Genomic DNA, 18,310 nt, shown 5'->3' with positions numbered 1-18,310 from the left:
TTCCTTGTTATGCAAATATGTATTAAGCAGAGCTTTGAAAGAGCCAAGTGTTTGGAGCCCGTCGCTCCCCAGAAATGAGCAAACTCCATCTTTTACTCCTTTTGCTTGCCCCACTTGTCTCAACATGGTCAGCAAGGTGTGGGAGCTAATCTGCATCACAAACTTGTGTTCAACAGAGCATCAGTCTTAGCAGTAAACTAAAACCCAGTCATTTTTAGGGTGTGGTTAAGAAAGAGCTGAATTTGCCGTAAATATGTTGATATTTCCTGTAAATGTATTTATTTATTTATTTATTTATTTAGATTAAGTAAACGCTGCATGGCTGCTTCCTGGGAAAATACATGTCTGGAAATGGGTTTAGCAAAGAATAAATAACATTGACATCTAGTGCCTCAGTAAGCACGTCTTTGTGAAGAATGTGAAGAAGTTTGACCCCCAGGCCCTAATCCCTCCATCTCATCCTGTGGCAGGCGAAAGGTTGGATTCACCAATACAACAGCCCTTAAGATGCAGAGAGCCCCAGAGGTAGGACAGTGAGTTCCTTTCACTATTTCCTTTGTAATCATTGTATGTTCTTGGTAGGTCTCCGTGCACATATGAAAATCCACTCTGACCCTCATAATACGAGGAGCTTTCAGTCAGTGTATGTAACCACATGTTGTCATTATGTAAGACTGAAGATGTCTTCATACCGACAGGCCTTATAACAGACTATTTTATTTTCATCCAGTTTGCACTCATTTATTTTAAACAGCAGGGTTTTTTTTCTGAAAGGTCAAACAACTATGAAACTTCATAAAAATCACAGCCTGCTTATAGAAATTGTCTTCAAACGGAAAGTGAAGCCATTCATTTCTAACATTTATGCTGTTATTATTTTGGCTATTTTGGCATTTATGCTATTATTTATTTTTTGCTCTTCGGCACGCAAACTATTTTCCATTCGAGATCTCGTGGGCTGTATCACTCATAAATAATATAATAAATAAATAGTAATATTGTGGCGAGATGTTTAATAAACTACCCAACACAAGTCAGGTGTCAGTCATTGTCAAACTGTGAACTGCCTGAGAGGACAGATTCAGGACAACAAATTCTCAGGTGCTTCGCAAACCAGTCCTCCAAGTTTACAATGTATCCAAAAACAAAAGAGAAGAGATCCCAAAAATTCCTGCTGACAGCAGACTTCGCCAACTAAATGTATACAAAACAAAACAAACAAACAAACGAACAGTTTGCAAACCAACAATCAATTTTGCAAAGCAGAAGATAGATCACGCTGACAGCGCTGCCTCAGAGAGCGCAAAGAAATGACAGCTTATTGGCAGGTGACTGAAATGTGGTGACACATGCCAACACACTCTATGCATGTTTGGATGGTGTCATAATATAAAAATTTCAGTGCGCAGTCTGAAAATCAAATCTTCTATTCAGACACAGTGCACGGGAATAATTTTGCTTTTCACAGGCAGCCAAAGGCAAATTGAAAGTGGGCAAATGGCAAAGTGATGGTTCCTGCTTAGAGGTTCCCACTGCCCACCGACCCAGCAGCTGCTGTGCTGAGGTCCAGGATCCCTGCAGCTGCCTGAACCGCAGCGTGGCCTCCGTGTGAACCGTCACCAACGGGGCACGGTGACATTTGTGTGTTGACTTTCATAACCTCACAGGCTGGAGGGCCTCTTATCAATTATGCCGCCGGTGGGTGGGCCCGCCGGAGCCGCACACACTGTGACTTGATTACGCGTCCCGTCAGGACAACCCGCCCGACTATTAATTAAACCTCCGGACAGAGCCCACGCTGCCTCCGGTGGGGGAGATGTGAATGTGTGTGAACAGCAATCCGCCCCGGTGTTTTTAATTTTAATTGTGTCAATTAGCCACTCCATGCGGCGAGGAGCCAATCTGCTGCTCAGCTACCTGCGCAGTCACGTCGAACCATATGTTCCGCTGCACGTCTTGATTATGTGTCAACCTCGCAACTTAACTCGCTATGCAGCCTGGCACCAGGTGGGGCTCGGCCGTCTTACATAAGTTACATTATTGATCACTCACACAGTCTGTGGCACTTTGTGGACTTGATTAGAAACTCTTCAGGTCCAGGATGTTATGTAAGATTAGATGGGATCTGATGGTTTGACCAACTAAACAGCCCGCATCTTCCTTCCTGACTGTATATGATGAACCGTGTTTGATGTCCATGTAATTTGTCGCCTATTAAATACAATTTTAATTTTGACAATACAAAATTGTTTCTCATAGTATTTAGTTTAAAACTACTACTTCAGATGTAATTTTAATATCACTTATTTTGGAATTAAGAAGCTGAAAACTGGGAGGATTATAATTCCAATGACCAAAAACAAACTTTTTGTCCACACTAACAATACGTAAAAAACAATGAAATACCAAAGCATGTCATCTCAACGACACTGAAAAATACATTTTTCTTTTTATAAAAAATAACACAAAATTGTGACACTCATCTTTTTTAGTAATCAGCATTCTTGCCACAGTGACAAACCATCCACCACCTTTACACTTTTCAAATCAAACTTTCTTTATATATCACTTTTTAATGCAAACAACAATGCAACCAATCCAGTTGCAAACCTATCTTGCTTCACAAGACAAAACAAAAAACATGACAAAAACAAACAAACAAACAAATATGCCAAAACGTGCAACAATATAAAATGATTTAAAGCACTTCATCAGAGGTTTGCATATTATTGACTGAAAACCTGCTAAACTTACACTGACTTAATATAACCTGTGTAAGAAAGATTTCTATGTTATAATTTCTAGTTATTAAAACTAGCATTAATACAACATCTCTTCTTCTTTAGTATTAGTATTATCATCTCCATATAAACAGCCACAGTTTATATCGGCCCCTCCTGGGGTCCACTCTGCGCGTAGCCCTCTTACATAATGCAGGAGCCGCACATGGCTCCGGGCACCTCGCTCATCCCAGCGAACAGATTAAAGAGTGCGTTCCGTACGGGGACAGCCGGAAGGGGGCGGAACCCAGGGAGCGATCGGACTTAAAGGTCTGGACGGCGGTGGTGGCGGGGGGAGAGATGCTGCAGGATGTGAAGGAGTTCAGAGCGGGAGCAGACCTTCTGCCTGCGCCACCATCTACACATCCATCACCATCACCTTCATCATCATCATCATCATTATCACTACCATCACCACCATCGTCATCATCGTCACTGTCATCTCCGTGACAGAGCGACCTCCTCATGCCACAGTAAGTATCTAAATGGGTTTGTTTTGTTGGTGCGGATGTATTTATGACTCATTATTAACTTGCCTTGTGTGCCCGCTGCTGTGTGGTGTAGTTGTTGTTGTTATTGGTGATATTGTTGTTGCAATGTTGTTTGGTGCAAAGCTACGTTTAAGGCAACAGTGAAACTTTGATTTAATGTCTTTGAATTAATGGAGCTTGACGGGCCACTCCACTGCTGTGTCTTGTCCACATTTTACAGACTTTTAAAGGGTTTGTTCTGTTGGCGACCAGACTCAAGGCCTGCTCCAAGTGCATGGTGCTGTTATGTATTGCAATTAAAAAAAAAGAAGAAGAAGCAGTGGGGATATTATAATAAGAAAAAGCTTCTTGATACTGCAGGACTCATAATGAAACAGTACAGAAACCTTTAATGTGTCATAATCCGGGATCAACATCATCAGCATGGATTAAAATTTACAGTAATTGGTTGTGTGAAATAAGATAATGGAATGGAAACATTGCCATTTGCTTTATTCCACACATTTATCTTTTTTTTATCTTGGCTTTATGAGGCATATTTCAGGCAGAATCGTTTCACCCTGTTTGTGTGGAGAAGTCCTTGACATTTTCAAAGCTGCTGTCATAATCCACAGGTATAAATGGGAGGTATTACAGGTATTATAGCCACAAGCAGCACCATATGTCACCACATGCTCTCTGTTGTTGGCCTGGCTGACTAAGGCTTTAGCAAGTTGATGTGTTTGCCATGTGGGAAGCAGCCACATCTACATTTTCATCCTCTAATCTTTGTCTTTGGGAAAAACTTGAAACGCCTGTGATATTCACACAGGGCTCCCCTTTCATTGCATGTTCTGCTCCTGTTACAAAAGGCAGTGCTGCAGAGGCTCACAAATATTTTGTCTGAGTTGCAGAATTCTTTTTCATTTTTATTGGGCAAACACCTTCAACAGTTTAATGTCTGCTAAGTCTGTTTGGCAAAGATCTGAGTAGAAAATCTGATGTGATTTAGCAGAGACTCAATTATATAAATGCTGTCTTTCAGCGCTCCAGTTTTCATTAGCAGCGCCATTCCAAGTGGTTTGCACCGTCTGACTCTGACTGATGTGTTGTCCGCCTGTACCAACTTCATGCTTTCCTCATGACTCTCCATTGACTTCAGCATGTGTACAAAAAAAAAACCCTAGCCAGACTGTGACCACGCAGGCCATTTCGTTAATTGATTCACAGGCAGGCAGGTTCTTTTTCATTATATCTTCAAGTCTCCTATTAAAGCTTCACTGGGCCAACTGGGTCCCATCATTGGGAGAGCGGGGGGAGCTATCAACGGGTCTTTGCGGGGATCGGCGGCGGGGCCGATGAGCAGGGAGACGACGGCTCCTGGAATAGAATCTGCTGACTTGGGAGTGTGCCTACCGCAGGAAACGTCTTTCCATTCCACAGCCCATTAAAGAGGCGACGGCCAGAGAGTGTTTTTGTGCAAGAGTGCAGCAATTCTCGGAGGGATTCCCCCCACATTTTTATCCTCTCTTATCAGAGTCTGATTTATTTATCCGCTGGCATGCAGTACCTGAGTTCATGGGAGGGATAGTTTGTACGTCTTGTTCCAGTTTTTTTCCCTCTCGTGAGAAGTTTTAGTGGAAGATTGGCTGGAGAGGCTGCTGAGCTCTATAAATGTAGGAATCTATCTGCAGTCCATGGCATCTGCAGCCGTTGTCAATCTCTATGCAACCTGAATCAATCAAACTTTCATCCCTGTTCAGGGCCAACTCACTTATTCAATTTTGTGTTGTTTTTCCCATTGTCTGCAGGTTCCTCAGCAAGTAAACCCCAAAAACAGAGCGGCTCCTGGAGGTGAAGATTCAAAAATAAAAGCTTTTTCAGTAAATCGGCAGCACCACAGCTGAAACCATTCAAGTGATCACAGACAAAAAACGTCTGCTCACCGAGCACCACAACACGGCGGACCTTTTAAAGCCGGCAAGCACTCCTAACGTCTGCGGACCTCCTCATATTTATATGTCTCTTTGTAATCGCCGTAAATTTACTCCAGGGGCTGTTACCGGGGCGACACAAGCACTATTGACAGTCGCGTGGATGATTTGAAGTTGAAGCAGTCACCTCAGCATTTGTATTGCGGCCCTCCCCGGGGAGCGAGTGCGTTCACGTTGGGGAAAAACAGGAGGGACACGTACAGCGGGCAGTCAAATCTAATTACACTGGGCTGCGCACGCCTCAGCTTGCATCCCGCCTCACCAGAGGGCTCATTAATTTGCGCCGCTAATTTGGCCCATGTTGTTTCTGCAGGATAGGATCCTTTGCCTCGTGGTTAGAGGGCAGCGCTCATGTTGATGTCTGCCCAGATTTCAATATGTGATCCTCTCGCTCCACAACAGCCATGACCTCACAGAGCCTCGTGGCCTCCCTGTAGCGTCTGATCACCAAACTGTTTCAACCGTTCAACACCGCTCAAACCACTTTGACGATGAGCGACTCAAGCTACTGGGTTGTGGACTACGATCTCTCCTCTCCTGCTCCGCCTGGCTTCCCCAGGGGCCCAACGGTGATGCAACCCGTGGTGGGACACCCCGAGCAAGGGACGGCCCTGTGCTTTGTCGGCCTCCTTGTGCTGCTCCTGCTGTTTCTGCTGGTCCGTTGTGTTCGGATCTTGTTGGATCCCTACAGCAGCATGCCAGCGTCATCATGGACAGACCACAAGGAGGGACTGGACAGAGGACAGTTTGACTATGCGCTGGTTTGAAGGAGCGGGGGGTTTGGTAAAGATTGGGGTTGGGGCATCTCGAGGTACACAGCAAACCATTCCCATTTCCAACATTTCAGCTCCCAACAATTGGCCGCTGCACTTTGTTGTTGTATGTTTGTCTCAAAGGTTGTCCATACAACTGCAAAGAAGATTTGAACAGCACCAACCTAAAGATCAAGTTTAGCACAGCGGAGAAAAAAGGAGCAGAGCACTAGAAGTCCTGCATCGACTCAAAACGTCCAGGATGTTAAGCTGCAGATCTTGGAGGGACTGGCGCTTACTCCAGGAAGACAGTGGGCAGTACCAGTGTTGCATTTCAAAGCTGTGTCATGTTTGTTTTTATAAATCCCAGAGCTGCAGTGAGACAAGCTCTGATCAAATCAAGGGGAAATTAGATCAGTTATCAGGCAGATATAAAAACCATCTCGATGAATCGAGTACATTGGATTGGGCTGACAATGTCAAGGTCTCATTTAATGCAAAATTAACTTAGCTGTTGTTTTTTTTAACTGCGATCTGTGTCCCTGTCAGACTCTGTGTCTGTGTCAGTGAACTTCTGATGAATGACAAAAGTCCATCCTGTACTTCTCTTGCTTGTTCTACTTTTCAACTTAACGGCCGAACTCAAGTCCAGGATGACATTAAAGTTTGGAGATGTGGTTTAACATGGGACCTCTGGATGCCAATTTTGGCAATATTTAAAGTGAAAGTAATCCAAAATAGCTCTCAAAGCTGGGTCCTTTATTGTTTTATTGTTGTGACTATAAAATGTGCTGGATATTGTATAATGATCCTCAGGTAAAATTGTCTCTTCCTAACCAAAGTCACTATAATTTGACTAAAATCGTTATAATTGTCTGCAGTTACTGAGCTCAGCTGGGTGTGTTGTTCTTTTTTCTTTAAAATTCATTGTGTCCCAAAAATTTCAATCTTGCTCGAATGTAAAAGTTTAACTTTATAATACATAAGAGCTCATTATTTGGGGTTGTGTTGCTTTGTGTCGCTCTCCCTTTAAGAGGCTTATGAGGGTCAGTGCTGAGGATCACAGCACTGAATGGATGTGTGTCATATAAAGTCATGATTATGAAATGCATGTACACCAATTTCCTCCACCTAATCCTATTTGCCTTTAGGATCCTGACCAGTGCACCAGCCAAATCTACTAAACAGTGCCTGTAGAAATTTAAGAGAAGAATATCTGTTTCGTACTAATGATGCCTCTGCTCCTTCTTCCACTTTGTACTTCTGTTGTTGTCCTCGTTATGATATCAACCCCTTTAAATGCCATAAAAGACTGTATAAACAAATCAAGTTTGGTATTGATATTTTATTGACTTATTTAAAAGAACATGATGAACAAAGAATTGCTTTGTGTTTGTACAATATCCTGGATGAAGAATTTTGATTAAAAATACATATTTCCTTATCGTTCTTTAAATTGGAATTTCTTTTTTAATGAAATAAAATATTTAGTGTTGATCTTCATTTCTAAAAGTTTCAGTATTTTACTTCAAGAAACACACACACACACACACACACACACACACACACACACACACACACGCATGCACTCAAACTTTTACTCGAGCAAAAGGCTGTCCCCACTGCTGCTCTGGAATCAATATAAGCAAGATTTAGAGCAAACAAAATCAATCGGATGATCAATAAGAGGCTCATAAAGAGACAACATGAGTTCATTTACAAGGATGGGTCCAAACAGAGTCAGAGTGCGCCCCCAGCTCCCTCCACCTCACCATGCACATGAAATATGTTGTTATGCTGCCTTAGACACTCTTCACAATCCACTGCTATTGTAGGAAATTTTAATGTATAACAATAAAACTGAGCACAAGTGAAAAAAAAATACCCTGTTTAGATTCCCTAGTTTTTCCCGTTGAATTTTCAATAACTGGGAACAGTCCAGAAAAATCCTACTTGGACTGAAAATAATGCTTCGGTAACTTGAAGACAGGGGTTGCCCTCCACTCTTATCAGTATGTTCATTCCCTACTGCCTCTTCATATCCCACCAGTCTGTCTGACCCTGATAGAGGACTACAGCTACTGGCTTTAATAATGGCTAAAGCCTTGAGTTTGGGACTGGGGCTGCTGCCTTGTATGATTTTAGGAGGCAGTGATGACCCTGATTGAATGAGGAGGTGGAAGCGAGGGCTGTGAATCGCCCTCTCATCTCTTTTCATGATGTGTCAGACCATCATCTGCGTAAGTCACTCTGACAAACAGTTTTTGAAACCAAATACTAATTAGTGATCAATGTTTTCTTTGATTTTCACCGAATGTTTGGAAATTTAAATCTATTCCATCCTCAGGCTATTATCATAGGCATTACCAGTGAACTAACAGTTTCAAACACATGGGTTTAGTTTGCCCTCCTCCTCTCTCTCTGAAAGAATTTGACGATTTTTGGGCCTTTTTTGGTTACTTTTATCAAGACAGGTTTATTATAAAGCAGAAACTAAGAATCAACTAAAGGTTGCCTCTTCTATATTAGATAACACAGAGAAATGCCAAGGGGAGACTTGCTTATGATTCTTTACTTTTAATCAAGAATATTTACTAGTAGTTGAATTGTTTACACTGCGTCCTCTGTTTAATGTTCCTCAGAATGTTGTTTTATTATTATTCATAATTTTGATATCAGACCTGGGGTTTTACATTAGAGTCTTTGGAGAATTTTTGCAGTTAGGCCTAATAAGGTTTGTTTTACAACTTTATAATGGTTTACCCGTCATTCCAAACACTGGGATGCATTTTTACTCTACTGAGGAGGCAATCTGACACAAACACAACAGTTCAAGCCGAGACGTTCTTACACGTGTCAATCTCATCTACCTATTTATTAGCAAACTTCTGACATCTTGGCCGAAGCAAAATGTGACGACACACAACCACCATTTGGCCGGTAATTAAACTGGACAAAATTTAACTCAATCGGTTTTGCTGATTTATTGACTTGGTGTAATGACAAAGGCATTCCGTTTCCATCACTCTCCCCCATACTGTAATACACACACACACACACACACACACACACACACACACACACACACACACACACTAACACACAAGCACAAGCAGATCAAGAAAAAACAGTAATACAACAATACAACAGTAATAATAATAATAATAATAATAATAATAATAATAATAATAATAATAATAATAACAATAAAATGTGTACAAATTAATTGTGTGTCCAATTAACTTTAACTGTCTTCAACTTTTGTTGCTGACGTTGCAGGGGTCATCTATGTAATCACCTGTCTCATATTTATTTAGCAAAAAAAGGACACCTGAAACCGTCTGCACCTCCCTAAAATGGACAAATAAACTCGACAGGTGCACACGGTATGCAAACTCCTTCCTGCACTGACTGATCTTCTGGTAATGTGACTCCAACACACGTAAATTGAACAGATACGCCCTAGTTCACACAGCTACACACACAAGTGCAAACAGAGGTTAAGCAGGCAGCAGGCATGCAAATATCCTTTATTGTAATATTGTGCACAAACTCATTATCCCACTGCACACAAAAACCTTCATCTGGCACGTAACATGTCCTAAAGTGTATTAAAGCATTTACAGCTGTGGTCCTGAATGTGCATATAACTGAAAAGAGTATTTCATCTGCACATAACAGCAGAGATGATATCAGCCTTCTTATGCCCCATGACAATGATATCAAATCAGGGTGCTGCTGGAAGAGGGGCATGCTCCCAGAGACCCCAGGTGTGTGTGTGTGTGTGTGTGTCTGTGTGTGTGTGTGTGTGTGTGTGTGTGTGTGTGTGTGTGTGTGCAAATGTGTGTTTTACAAAGGGTGTGTGCTGGAAGAGCTGTGTTTGTAAACACTCAAAGAGCCCTGAGAAATAACAGAGGCACTTTTTGAAGCCGTGGTGGGCTGTGCACACCCTGTGGGGTGAAGGATTTACCTTCCAGCTATGAAGTCCTGGAAGTGTCCGGGAATGTTGCTCTGGGTGTCATGAACTGCTTTTCTGAAGAAAAAAACCCTCACAAGAGTAAAGTAGGAGGAAGGGAGGAAATGTAATTTTATGAAACAACTGTATGACCTGTCAAGTTCCCAACAGGCTAAACTTCCAGGATACAGGAGTTATTTTTACTGCCAAGTCAGTCCTTCCTGTGAGAGAAAGGCACCTTCTCACCATCCTTCAAATCATTTTTACTTTTAGGAAACAATTAACCCTTTATAAGTGCAATTACCTCATTGTATGTCTCTGGCCTATTTAACAAGGTGTAATAAATGAATGCCTGACATTTGTTTGACTCTATAAAAGACACATTTTTATTGGGACTTTATTAGCAATGGTGTGTATTATTTGTATGCTTTGCACACAAATCTGATCAATAAGAGCTTTTAAAGGTTAAATGAAATTTTGCTGAAAAATTATGTTATTACAGGTCAAAGTGAAAATGTGCATATTCTTAAAAAGAGCCTCTTTGTGTTGTCACCATGCTATTACAATCAAAGTCAGAAATAAGTTTTACCGTTGTCCATGAACAGAATTTCAACTTGAGAATGAGGAAATGGCGCAAGGTGCTGCTTCCCAATAACACTGTCTTGTCACTATACCAGTATGATATGCAGATGTTTGGAACTGAACTGAAAAAAGATTGTTTATATTAGTAAATAGATTGACTCTTCAGTCTTTGAAGGGGTTGCATTGGGGTCTGTTAATAATATATGTATTTAAAACAAACAAAAAAAACATTTGTCCAACTCAAAGGATTGACACTAATCTGTTATGTCTCCCTGTCATGTTATCCTTGAGGAGTAAATGAGTCTTTGCATTGGCTTTCATTTGCACTTATGCTACGGAAGGACTTCAGTTGAGTTTCTTTGGGGATCCGAAATCTCTCCCCCAATTTCTAAACACCTTTTTTAGGAATTAAAACTACTTTATTACGTGCCGAAATTAAACATTAGCTAATGTTTGCTAATCTTTAGCCAAAGTGTACTGGCACAAAACCAGTCAATTTTGGGTTGCGTTTCATTCAGGTGTTCGTCTCTGTAAACACAATTACACACAAACAAAATGTCTTAATATAAAAAATAATGAGTCTTGCTGTTGTTGCTCTACAACAGTCGTAAACAATAAAGTAAACAAGTAAATGCTTTATGTGTAAGTTACTAATTGACGGCTGGTGTTAAGTCAGTGTTTGTTTACTCAACCCAAAAAACAGAACAATAAACGAATGCTAACGTCTCCTTTCTTGCTACCACAGGGTTTGAATAGTAGTTTATGGGCAGGAGGCACCCCAGGTGTTTCAGGAAGCCTAACGTGTCAAGTTATATCACTCACTAAGGAAAGACCAACAACCACCGGAAGCTTTTAAATTAAGAGCGCAGCTCATTGGCCGTTCCGATCGTGTTGACCTTAAAAAACAAAAAAAACAAAAACCGAAATAAAACAATTCCCGACATTTATAGGGTAATCTCATAAAATACATATGGGAGAGGAGTGAAAAACGTTTCCGTGAACGCCTTTTTCAAAAGCCTCTTATTAAAGGGAAAAACGTATTTCCGCTACTGTGACAAGCACGCCTACCTTGATGTCAGGACCGCGGACAACTTGCTCTGCCGGGAAACATCGCGGGCAGAGGACATCGCAGGTCTAATCATAAAATCCTCAGTGACCGCGTTGGTTATTTATCATCATCAGTGGTCTGAACGCGACAAGCAGGTGAGTTACTGTGGCTGCATGGTGGCTGAACTGAGACTTACTGTTCCCAGCACAGATATATAGATGAGCGCACGAGAAAGATAATCTTTGTATTACACGCTTCAGTTTTTAAACAATCAACACTGTTAGACGTCATTAGCAAGTCATTTTTGTAATGAAACTCTGTTGTTGTTGTTGTTGTTGTTGTTGTTGTTGTTGTTGTTGTTGTTGTTGTTGTTGTTGCTGCTACTGTTTTTTACGAGATTGAATGACATCCAATATGTTTCAACAGTTGTGTAATTGTGGAGGCTGTGTTTCTCAGCTTTCTTAAATACCTGGGCCTGTAGTTGTTTTATCCTGTTGAATATTAACAAAACCTGAGAAGTTATACCTGTAGTTTAGTCAATTCAGGAAGCACTTTAATAGGAAATATTGTGCTTGATCTGGAAACTGTGTGATGAGAGTCTTGCAACATTTCATCCAGAATCCCCCAGGAGAGTTTCAACACAGAGCACCTCCTGCATGCGCCACTTAGTACCTGTGGCATTTTTCCCCCAACACAGACTCACTGCCTTGCTGATGTTACATGGTCATTTGCAGCGCCACTAGTAATGGTGGTGGTTGTATAATGAACTGGTGAGGAGACTCATCTTTCCCTGTGTTGTGCATCCACAGCAGAATGGAGTTGCTGTCTGATGTGTGGAGGCAGGAATACTGGCTTCCTCCTGGTGTGACCTGGGCTGACATGGACCTGCTGGCACACTCGGACCGACCTCTACCTCTGGACCTCGTCATCGCTCTGCCACTCTCGCTGGTTTTTGTGACTCTGCGCTGCTTGTTTGAGAGGTAAAATTCAACTTGTTTGGGTTTTGTTTTTTTTGTTTTTTTAGCAGACACCTGGCTTCTGGGAAGTGACAGGATTTTAAAGGATCAATTTTATACAAAACAACATTATTCATGCTTTCTAAGAAAAAGGAATAAATAAAGAAATATCTATGTCTATGTGTGAGGCTTTGAGAATTACCTACTTATTACCAACTACTTTTTAACGTTTTAATTGTTTTGATATTAAGATAAGGTGAAAAATTCAGATGTGTTCTACTTGATAACATTTCTTGTGAAGCAGGAGGATCTTATCTAGGCCTGTTGTTAAGGGTCTCCTCTGAGCACAAACCTCATGGGGCTCTTTGTAAACAGTCACATGCTCTTTTGTTTGCATGCTGGCGCACCTACGCTGCATATCGCCACAACTGATCATCAGTGGCTTTTAGCATTTGTGTGTGAAGCCTCTTTTTCTCTGTGGCCTGCAGGCTTTTGGCCCCACCCATGGGCAGATGTTTGGGGGTTAGGAATAAAGTACCAGCCACTGCAGCCCCCTCCCCAAAACTGGAATCATTTTACACCCAGAGGAGCAGACAGCCTTCGCAGGTTGGTTTGAATAGAAGACCTGCAGCTTAGCGCAGTTCACCGCTGGTCTGGTTCTGAACTGTGTCTGAAAAAACTTGTGAGCTCGCTGCATTTTTTATCTCTTAATTTGAACTTTCACGATTATTTCCTCTTGTTAATGGTTTGCCAAATGAAAGAGGAAGTGGCAGCAAGTGATGTCATTTCAGCACATCCGTGTTCCTGGATTTTTCTTCCTGGGGAAAAACAGCAACGGCTCATGGCTCACGTTTCCTCAATCTTTCTCATGTCAGTAACGCCAGCAGAATATATTATCGAGAATGAACTGTTCTTGATCCGGAAGTCTTCCTGCATGTGCTGGTGGCCAACAGTTGGGTCAGAGATTACTTCAATATACTGGATACAAAGCTTGTAGAGTAACTCAACACCAGTGTCCATTCAGTGGATGCAGAACTTGAGATGTCCTGATGAGGGGGGAGGGGGGAGCAAAACACTCAATGCCTTTTATCTGCTTCCCCCTGTGTCGTTCCTTACACAAGCCTGGCATTTCTGGCTGCAGCCACACTCGTATCACCCCTATGTGTATCCTTTCAGAGTGAAATAGTCGTGTTGATGTCACAGAGTGGCAAGACCCGCCGGCAGATCGAAACCTGGTTCCGACTCCGCAGGAGCCAGGCCAGGCCGTGTCAGACCAAGAAGTTTGGCGAGGCGGCGTAAGTAGTTCAAATGATGTCGACAAGCCCTCCACCCCATCCCCACACCCACACCCACACCCCACCCCCACCCCCACCCCCCGCCCCACACTGTGCCGCTGTGTCTGTAGGCTTGTTGACAGTTTAACGATTGTAATTCTCACTTTACGTCCCCCAGGTGGAGATTCTTCTTCTACCTCACATCTTTTACAGCCGGACTGGCCTGTTTGATTGATGTATGTTTCCCAAAAGTGTTTATTTAACCAATTACTGAAGCAGTTAATTAACCAATTTCACAATCAAATATTCAAGCAATTTTGCTTTTTTTTTTTTTTTTTTTTTTTACCTTTTTTTTGAGTAATGTTTTTTTCATTTCATCCATACAGAGGCCTTGGTTCTGGGACCTGCAGGAATGTTGGAAACAATATCCACTACAGGTGAGAGCAACTCTTACAATATATCTTCTCAATATGAATTTTTGCTCTTGCCTGCTTCATTAATTTTTCACGCCCGCTGTTAAAGTGCACAATCCCAAGACTGAGTTGAAAGTTTTTAAGGACAAGGTCGACTGAAGTGCGGGTTTGGGAGAGAACAAAACAAGATTGTTTCAAAGAGGAAATGACAAACAATTGTATGTTTCCTCATTCATAACGCATTGCCCAAACGGTCTTCCCAGTTTGTAATCCAACGGGGAAAAGAATGTTTCTGACTTTGAATAAAGGAGATGTAAAGCAGAGCGCTTCTCTCCTGCTGTGTAACAGCTTGCAGCAGTGCCTTTTGGCTGTTGTCACAACGGAAATAATGCTGATTAGACAAAACAAAACTTCAATGTATAGAGCCGCTGACATGTTTTCTGTCCTTTGTTACATTCTCAATTTTCTTTGTGAATGTATGTTAACTTTCCTTCCATCTTGGTGTTTAAACTGTTTTTGTTCATCCGCAGCCTATGGAGAGAGCTCACTACTGGTACTACATGCTGGAGTTGGGTTTTTATCTTTCTTTGCTTCTCCGGATCTCAGTGGACATCAAGAGGAAGGTGAACCTGGACATTCATTCTTTGTCATGTTTAAGACACACTGTTGTCAAAGTTTAGCCATAGAGTCGCTCCAGCAAGCCATGATTTCATGAACAATGATGAAAGACACACTTAACTGAAATTCTTAGGTTTGTTTCACCAGGATTTTAAAGAGCAAGTGATTCACCACTTGGCCACCATCTTCCTGCTCAGTTTCTCCTACTGCGTCAATTACATTCGCATCGGCACGCTGGTCATGCTGCTGCACGACTCCTCGGATATCCTGCTGGAGGTAATGTGTCTTCTCGCAGACTCTTTGACCCTTCCATGCTCAAGGGTCAAAGGGAACTTAATATTAATTCTTGAGATTAAATCATACTGAAAGTCACGTGCTTCACTGTAACCTTGTTGAAAGTTTATTAGACCAACTTTTTTCCGTGTTCTATGTAGCAGCCAATAAATCCTCATATTGATGACGTTACTGTTGCCTGTTGTAACAGCTGTATCGAGTAGTTGGTTGGCTGCACATGTGGAGTAATTAATCAAATATGCACGGTATGCATTTGTGTCCTTGCAGTCTGCCAAGATGTTTAACTACGGCAGTGGGTGGAGGAAGACACGCGACACATTGTTTATTTTCTTTGCTGTCATCTTCCTCGTGACCCGACTGGTGATATTTCCCAGCAAGTAAGTCTTCTGTGTTTTGTGGGTTCAATTTGTGGGTGACACTGTCAGACACACATTGTACAGAGTTTTTCAACTACTTAACTGCTTACAGAATCATTCACACCACTTTGGTGCTCTCCATGGAGTCATTTGAGCCTTTTGCGGGCTACTACTTCTTCAACGCCCTCCTGATGGTGCTACAGGCTCTTCATATCTTCTGGGCAGGCTTGATCTTGCGAATGGTCTATAAGTTCCTGGGAGGAAAGGTAGGACTACAGACACTTTCTGATTTAAAAAGAGAAACTTTATACTCAAAATATTGAGATTTTTTTTACATGGTATAATAGGAGACTTACTCAGTATAATGATGTTGTATTTAAAAATATTGACATAGTATTACAGATTGCTGTGAAACATGTTATTTTAAGCAAGTATCTCATTCTTTTGTAGATATTATGTAAATATTTTGACCAAAGCCCTTTTGAGAAAGTCCTTTGATAAAATTCATTTTGCATTACCAACTTCCTCTTATTCCAGCTGGAAAAAGACGAGCGCAGTGATGATGAGAGTGAGGCTGAGGAAGAGGAGGATGACAAAGCTGGAAATGAACATTCGGATCACGATGGAGGAGAACATTGCTGGGAGAAAAGCAGAGACTCTCTGAACTCCACTCTATCCAAGCTGACCAGCAGCTGTGTCCTGAACAACCTGACCAACCACAGGGCTTCTGCAGCCAACAGAATGCGTCAAGCTCAGTAAACTGGTGAAGATCTTGTCACATGCAGTCCCTGCTCTGCTGTATCTAAAGTCATACTGGCAGGGTTTGCACACAGAGTGATACTCGACTTTAGCGAAAAACAAAAAACCCTTTGCCCTTGCAACACATTAAGGTAAAGTGAAGCCTAATGTGTTTCAAGGCTAATCATTAGTAGAACACAATGTAGCAGAAACATTCAAGATAGAAACCTCTACTTTCACTAAACCACATTGCTTTCACCTCAGATGGGACGTGAACGTGCCCACAGCAACCTTCAGAACCTGCTGGAGTCTACTGTTTAATAGGGAGTGTGAGTTTTAACATTAATGATATAATTCAATTTGTAAGTACTGTAAGTTTTGTATAAGATAGAATTGAAGAATCGTCTCTGTACAAATAACAAACAGTGTTACATGAGTCTCTTCAGTAACTTCTGCACAATGTTTTTTTCAACACTGCTGACACTTCACCTCGATGGCCTGGTTTGTCTCAATATAATGACAGTACAATAAAAACAAAACAATGTGTAGGCAGCTGACATAATGTTATGTTTATATTTAGTTTATTTTGTGTCAAATATTTTAATTGTTTTATAACATGCAGTAGCTAGTTAAATGACTAATAAAATGTAATTTTACCTAATTAATGTCCGTCAGACTGAGTTATTATGCTTAGTTCAGGGATTAAGTGCTTGTAAAAACCCTTCCACGCTTCCACGCTTCCTCCTCCTCGTCCTTTGTCTTCTTTAACCGGAAGGTGACTATTGGCAGCTAAACACCGCCACCTTGTGGCTTGACCTTGCCGTAATACTCAGAGAAGAAGCGCTCTTCAATTAAAACATTCACGATTGTGCTTCAACATCTACCCTCAACTTATTCTTCACTGTAATACTGATGATAACATTGGTTGGAACTTTGCATCGCATTTCTCACTCTGCCTAACTGATGAACCAACAGTTAGTTCTCCTACTTGCTGGTGCTTCAGGTATTGAAATGATCATTCAGTTACCCGTGCGACTTTATATATATACACACACGTAACTATTTTTCGACACGCGACACTTCGAACGACCTATATTCCGCTAGTTTCCTACTATTTAATTTTCTATAAGAAAAAGCTTTGTTGTGACATTCATTACACCAGCGTCTCTGTGGCGCAATCGGTTAGCGCGTTCGGCTGTTAACCGAAAGGTTGGTGGTTCGAGCCCACCCAGGGACGGCGAGTATTTTTGACTTTTCAAATGAGCATTAAAAATCTTAACACAAATGCTTTTAAAGCTTTTTTAAATAATGGCCATTATTATTATTATTATTTCAGACCGAGTGCGAGCATACTTATGATTATAATAACAACAATAATGATAATACTGATTACTATTATTATTTATATTATTTTAGTTTCTCAATTAGTCAGTATAATTTCATTTATTTCCGTTTTGAATTAATTAATAATGCATGCAATTATTTATTTCAGGATTTATTTAGTTCTACCACTTTTAACTCTGCATGTCTGGCCTGCAGTAAAAACTCAGCACAGCACTGTTCTCATTGTAAGAAGTGAGAAGTTGCCCTCACTTGGTCAAAGGCAGGATTTCAATCAGAGCCATGGTCAGACATCTTACTACTGCTAACAACCCCACTGTGCCACGAATGCCTTCACAAATTGTATTTTGGGCTTTTGAAACAGACTGACTCTCAGAAGAGTTGAACCCACAATCTCTTCATTTGCAGCCAAGTACCAACACTCTGGGCTATTTGAGCTGGTAACTATCGGTCACTGTCGTAGAGTCTTCTCTCTTTCCCTGACTTTAAAACCCAAAGCTGTTCAAGAAGCGTTGAACCACCAACCTCTTAATACACCACGTAACACCCTGGTATTTGTCCTGATGGTGTAAAATCTACATTTCAAAGACTTCTGCTTTTCCTTGACATTGAAAGTCATTGTTGAAAGAAAAACTGAACCACCAACCTTCTATACCACAGGAAGGGGGTCCTGGGGTGATAAGGTTGGAGTTTGGGTTGTGGTTGGAGTTGGAGTTGGGGTCGAGGTTAGGGTTGGGGT

The 18,310-nt window shown here is 41.4% G+C and overlaps 2 protein-coding genes and 1 non-coding gene across 4 annotated transcripts; all 3 read left to right on the top strand.

The window, feature by feature from the left end:
• Positions 1-2,827: 2,827 nt before the first annotated feature.
• Positions 2,828-7,493, top strand: LOC142885002 (cortexin-1-like). Of its 2 annotated transcripts, XM_076021070.1 has the most exons (3): positions 2,828-3,253; positions 5,062-5,104; positions 5,558-7,493. In XM_076021070.1, the coding sequence occupies exon 3, from the start codon at positions 5,736-5,738 to the stop codon at positions 6,009-6,011; it is 276 nt and encodes a 91-aa protein (XP_075877185.1). In that variant the 5' UTR covers positions 2,828-3,253; positions 5,062-5,104; positions 5,558-5,735; the 3' UTR covers positions 6,012-7,493. The 2 variants fall into 2 exon arrangements, with proteins under 2 accessions (XP_075877185.1, XP_075877184.1); XM_076021069.1 differs by having other exon boundaries at positions 5,062-7,493.
• Positions 7,494-11,575: 4,082 nt separating this feature from the next.
• LOC142885000 (ceramide synthase 2-like) lies at positions 11,576-16,891 on the top strand. The gene is made up of 11 exons (XM_076021065.1): positions 11,576-11,736; positions 12,391-12,561; positions 13,026-13,143; positions 13,714-13,832; positions 13,990-14,047; positions 14,198-14,248; positions 14,755-14,847; positions 14,990-15,118; positions 15,404-15,513; positions 15,605-15,758; positions 16,030-16,891. The coding sequence occupies exons 2-11, from the start codon at positions 12,395-12,397 to the stop codon at positions 16,249-16,251; spliced, it is 1,221 nt and encodes a 406-aa protein (XP_075877180.1). The 5' UTR covers positions 11,576-11,736; positions 12,391-12,394; the 3' UTR covers positions 16,252-16,891.
• Positions 16,892-17,393: 502 nt separating this feature from the next.
• On the top strand, positions 17,394-17,467 carry trnan-guu (transfer RNA asparagine (anticodon GUU)). The gene has a single exon. It is a non-coding gene; the product is annotated as a tRNA-Asn (tRNA).
• The last annotated feature ends 843 nt before the right edge of the window (positions 17,468-18,310 follow it).

The sequence above is a fragment of the Nelusetta ayraudi genome, unplaced genomic scaffold (assembly GCF_046127955.1).
Source record: "Nelusetta ayraudi isolate G7.1 ecotype Tasmania unplaced genomic scaffold, CSIRO-AGI_Nayr_v1 ptg000011l, whole genome shotgun sequence".
Classification (NCBI taxonomy): Eukaryota; Metazoa; Chordata; class Actinopteri; order Tetraodontiformes; family Monacanthidae; genus Nelusetta; species Nelusetta ayraudi.
Note: the sequence above shows the minus strand (reverse complement) of the source record. Positions and strands in the feature narration are given on the sequence as shown.

Excerpts from the sequence above, each read along its gene's own strand:
- LOC142885002 (XM_076021070.1), top strand. The coding sequence starts at position 5,736 with ATGAGCGACTCAAGCTACTGGGTTGTGGACTACGATCTCTCCTCTCCT.
- LOC142885000 (XM_076021065.1), top strand. The coding sequence starts at position 12,395 with ATGGAGTTGCTGTCTGATGTGTGGAGGCAGGAATACTGGCTTCCTCCT. Across the intron at positions 12,562-13,025 it reads CTGCGCTGCTTGTTTGAGAG|GCTTTTGGCCCCACCCATGG; the intron begins GTAAAATTCAAC and ends TGTGGCCTGCAG. Across the intron at positions 14,048-14,197 it reads GACTGGCCTGTTTGATTGAT|AGGCCTTGGTTCTGGGACCT; the intron begins GTATGTTTCCCA and ends TCATCCATACAG.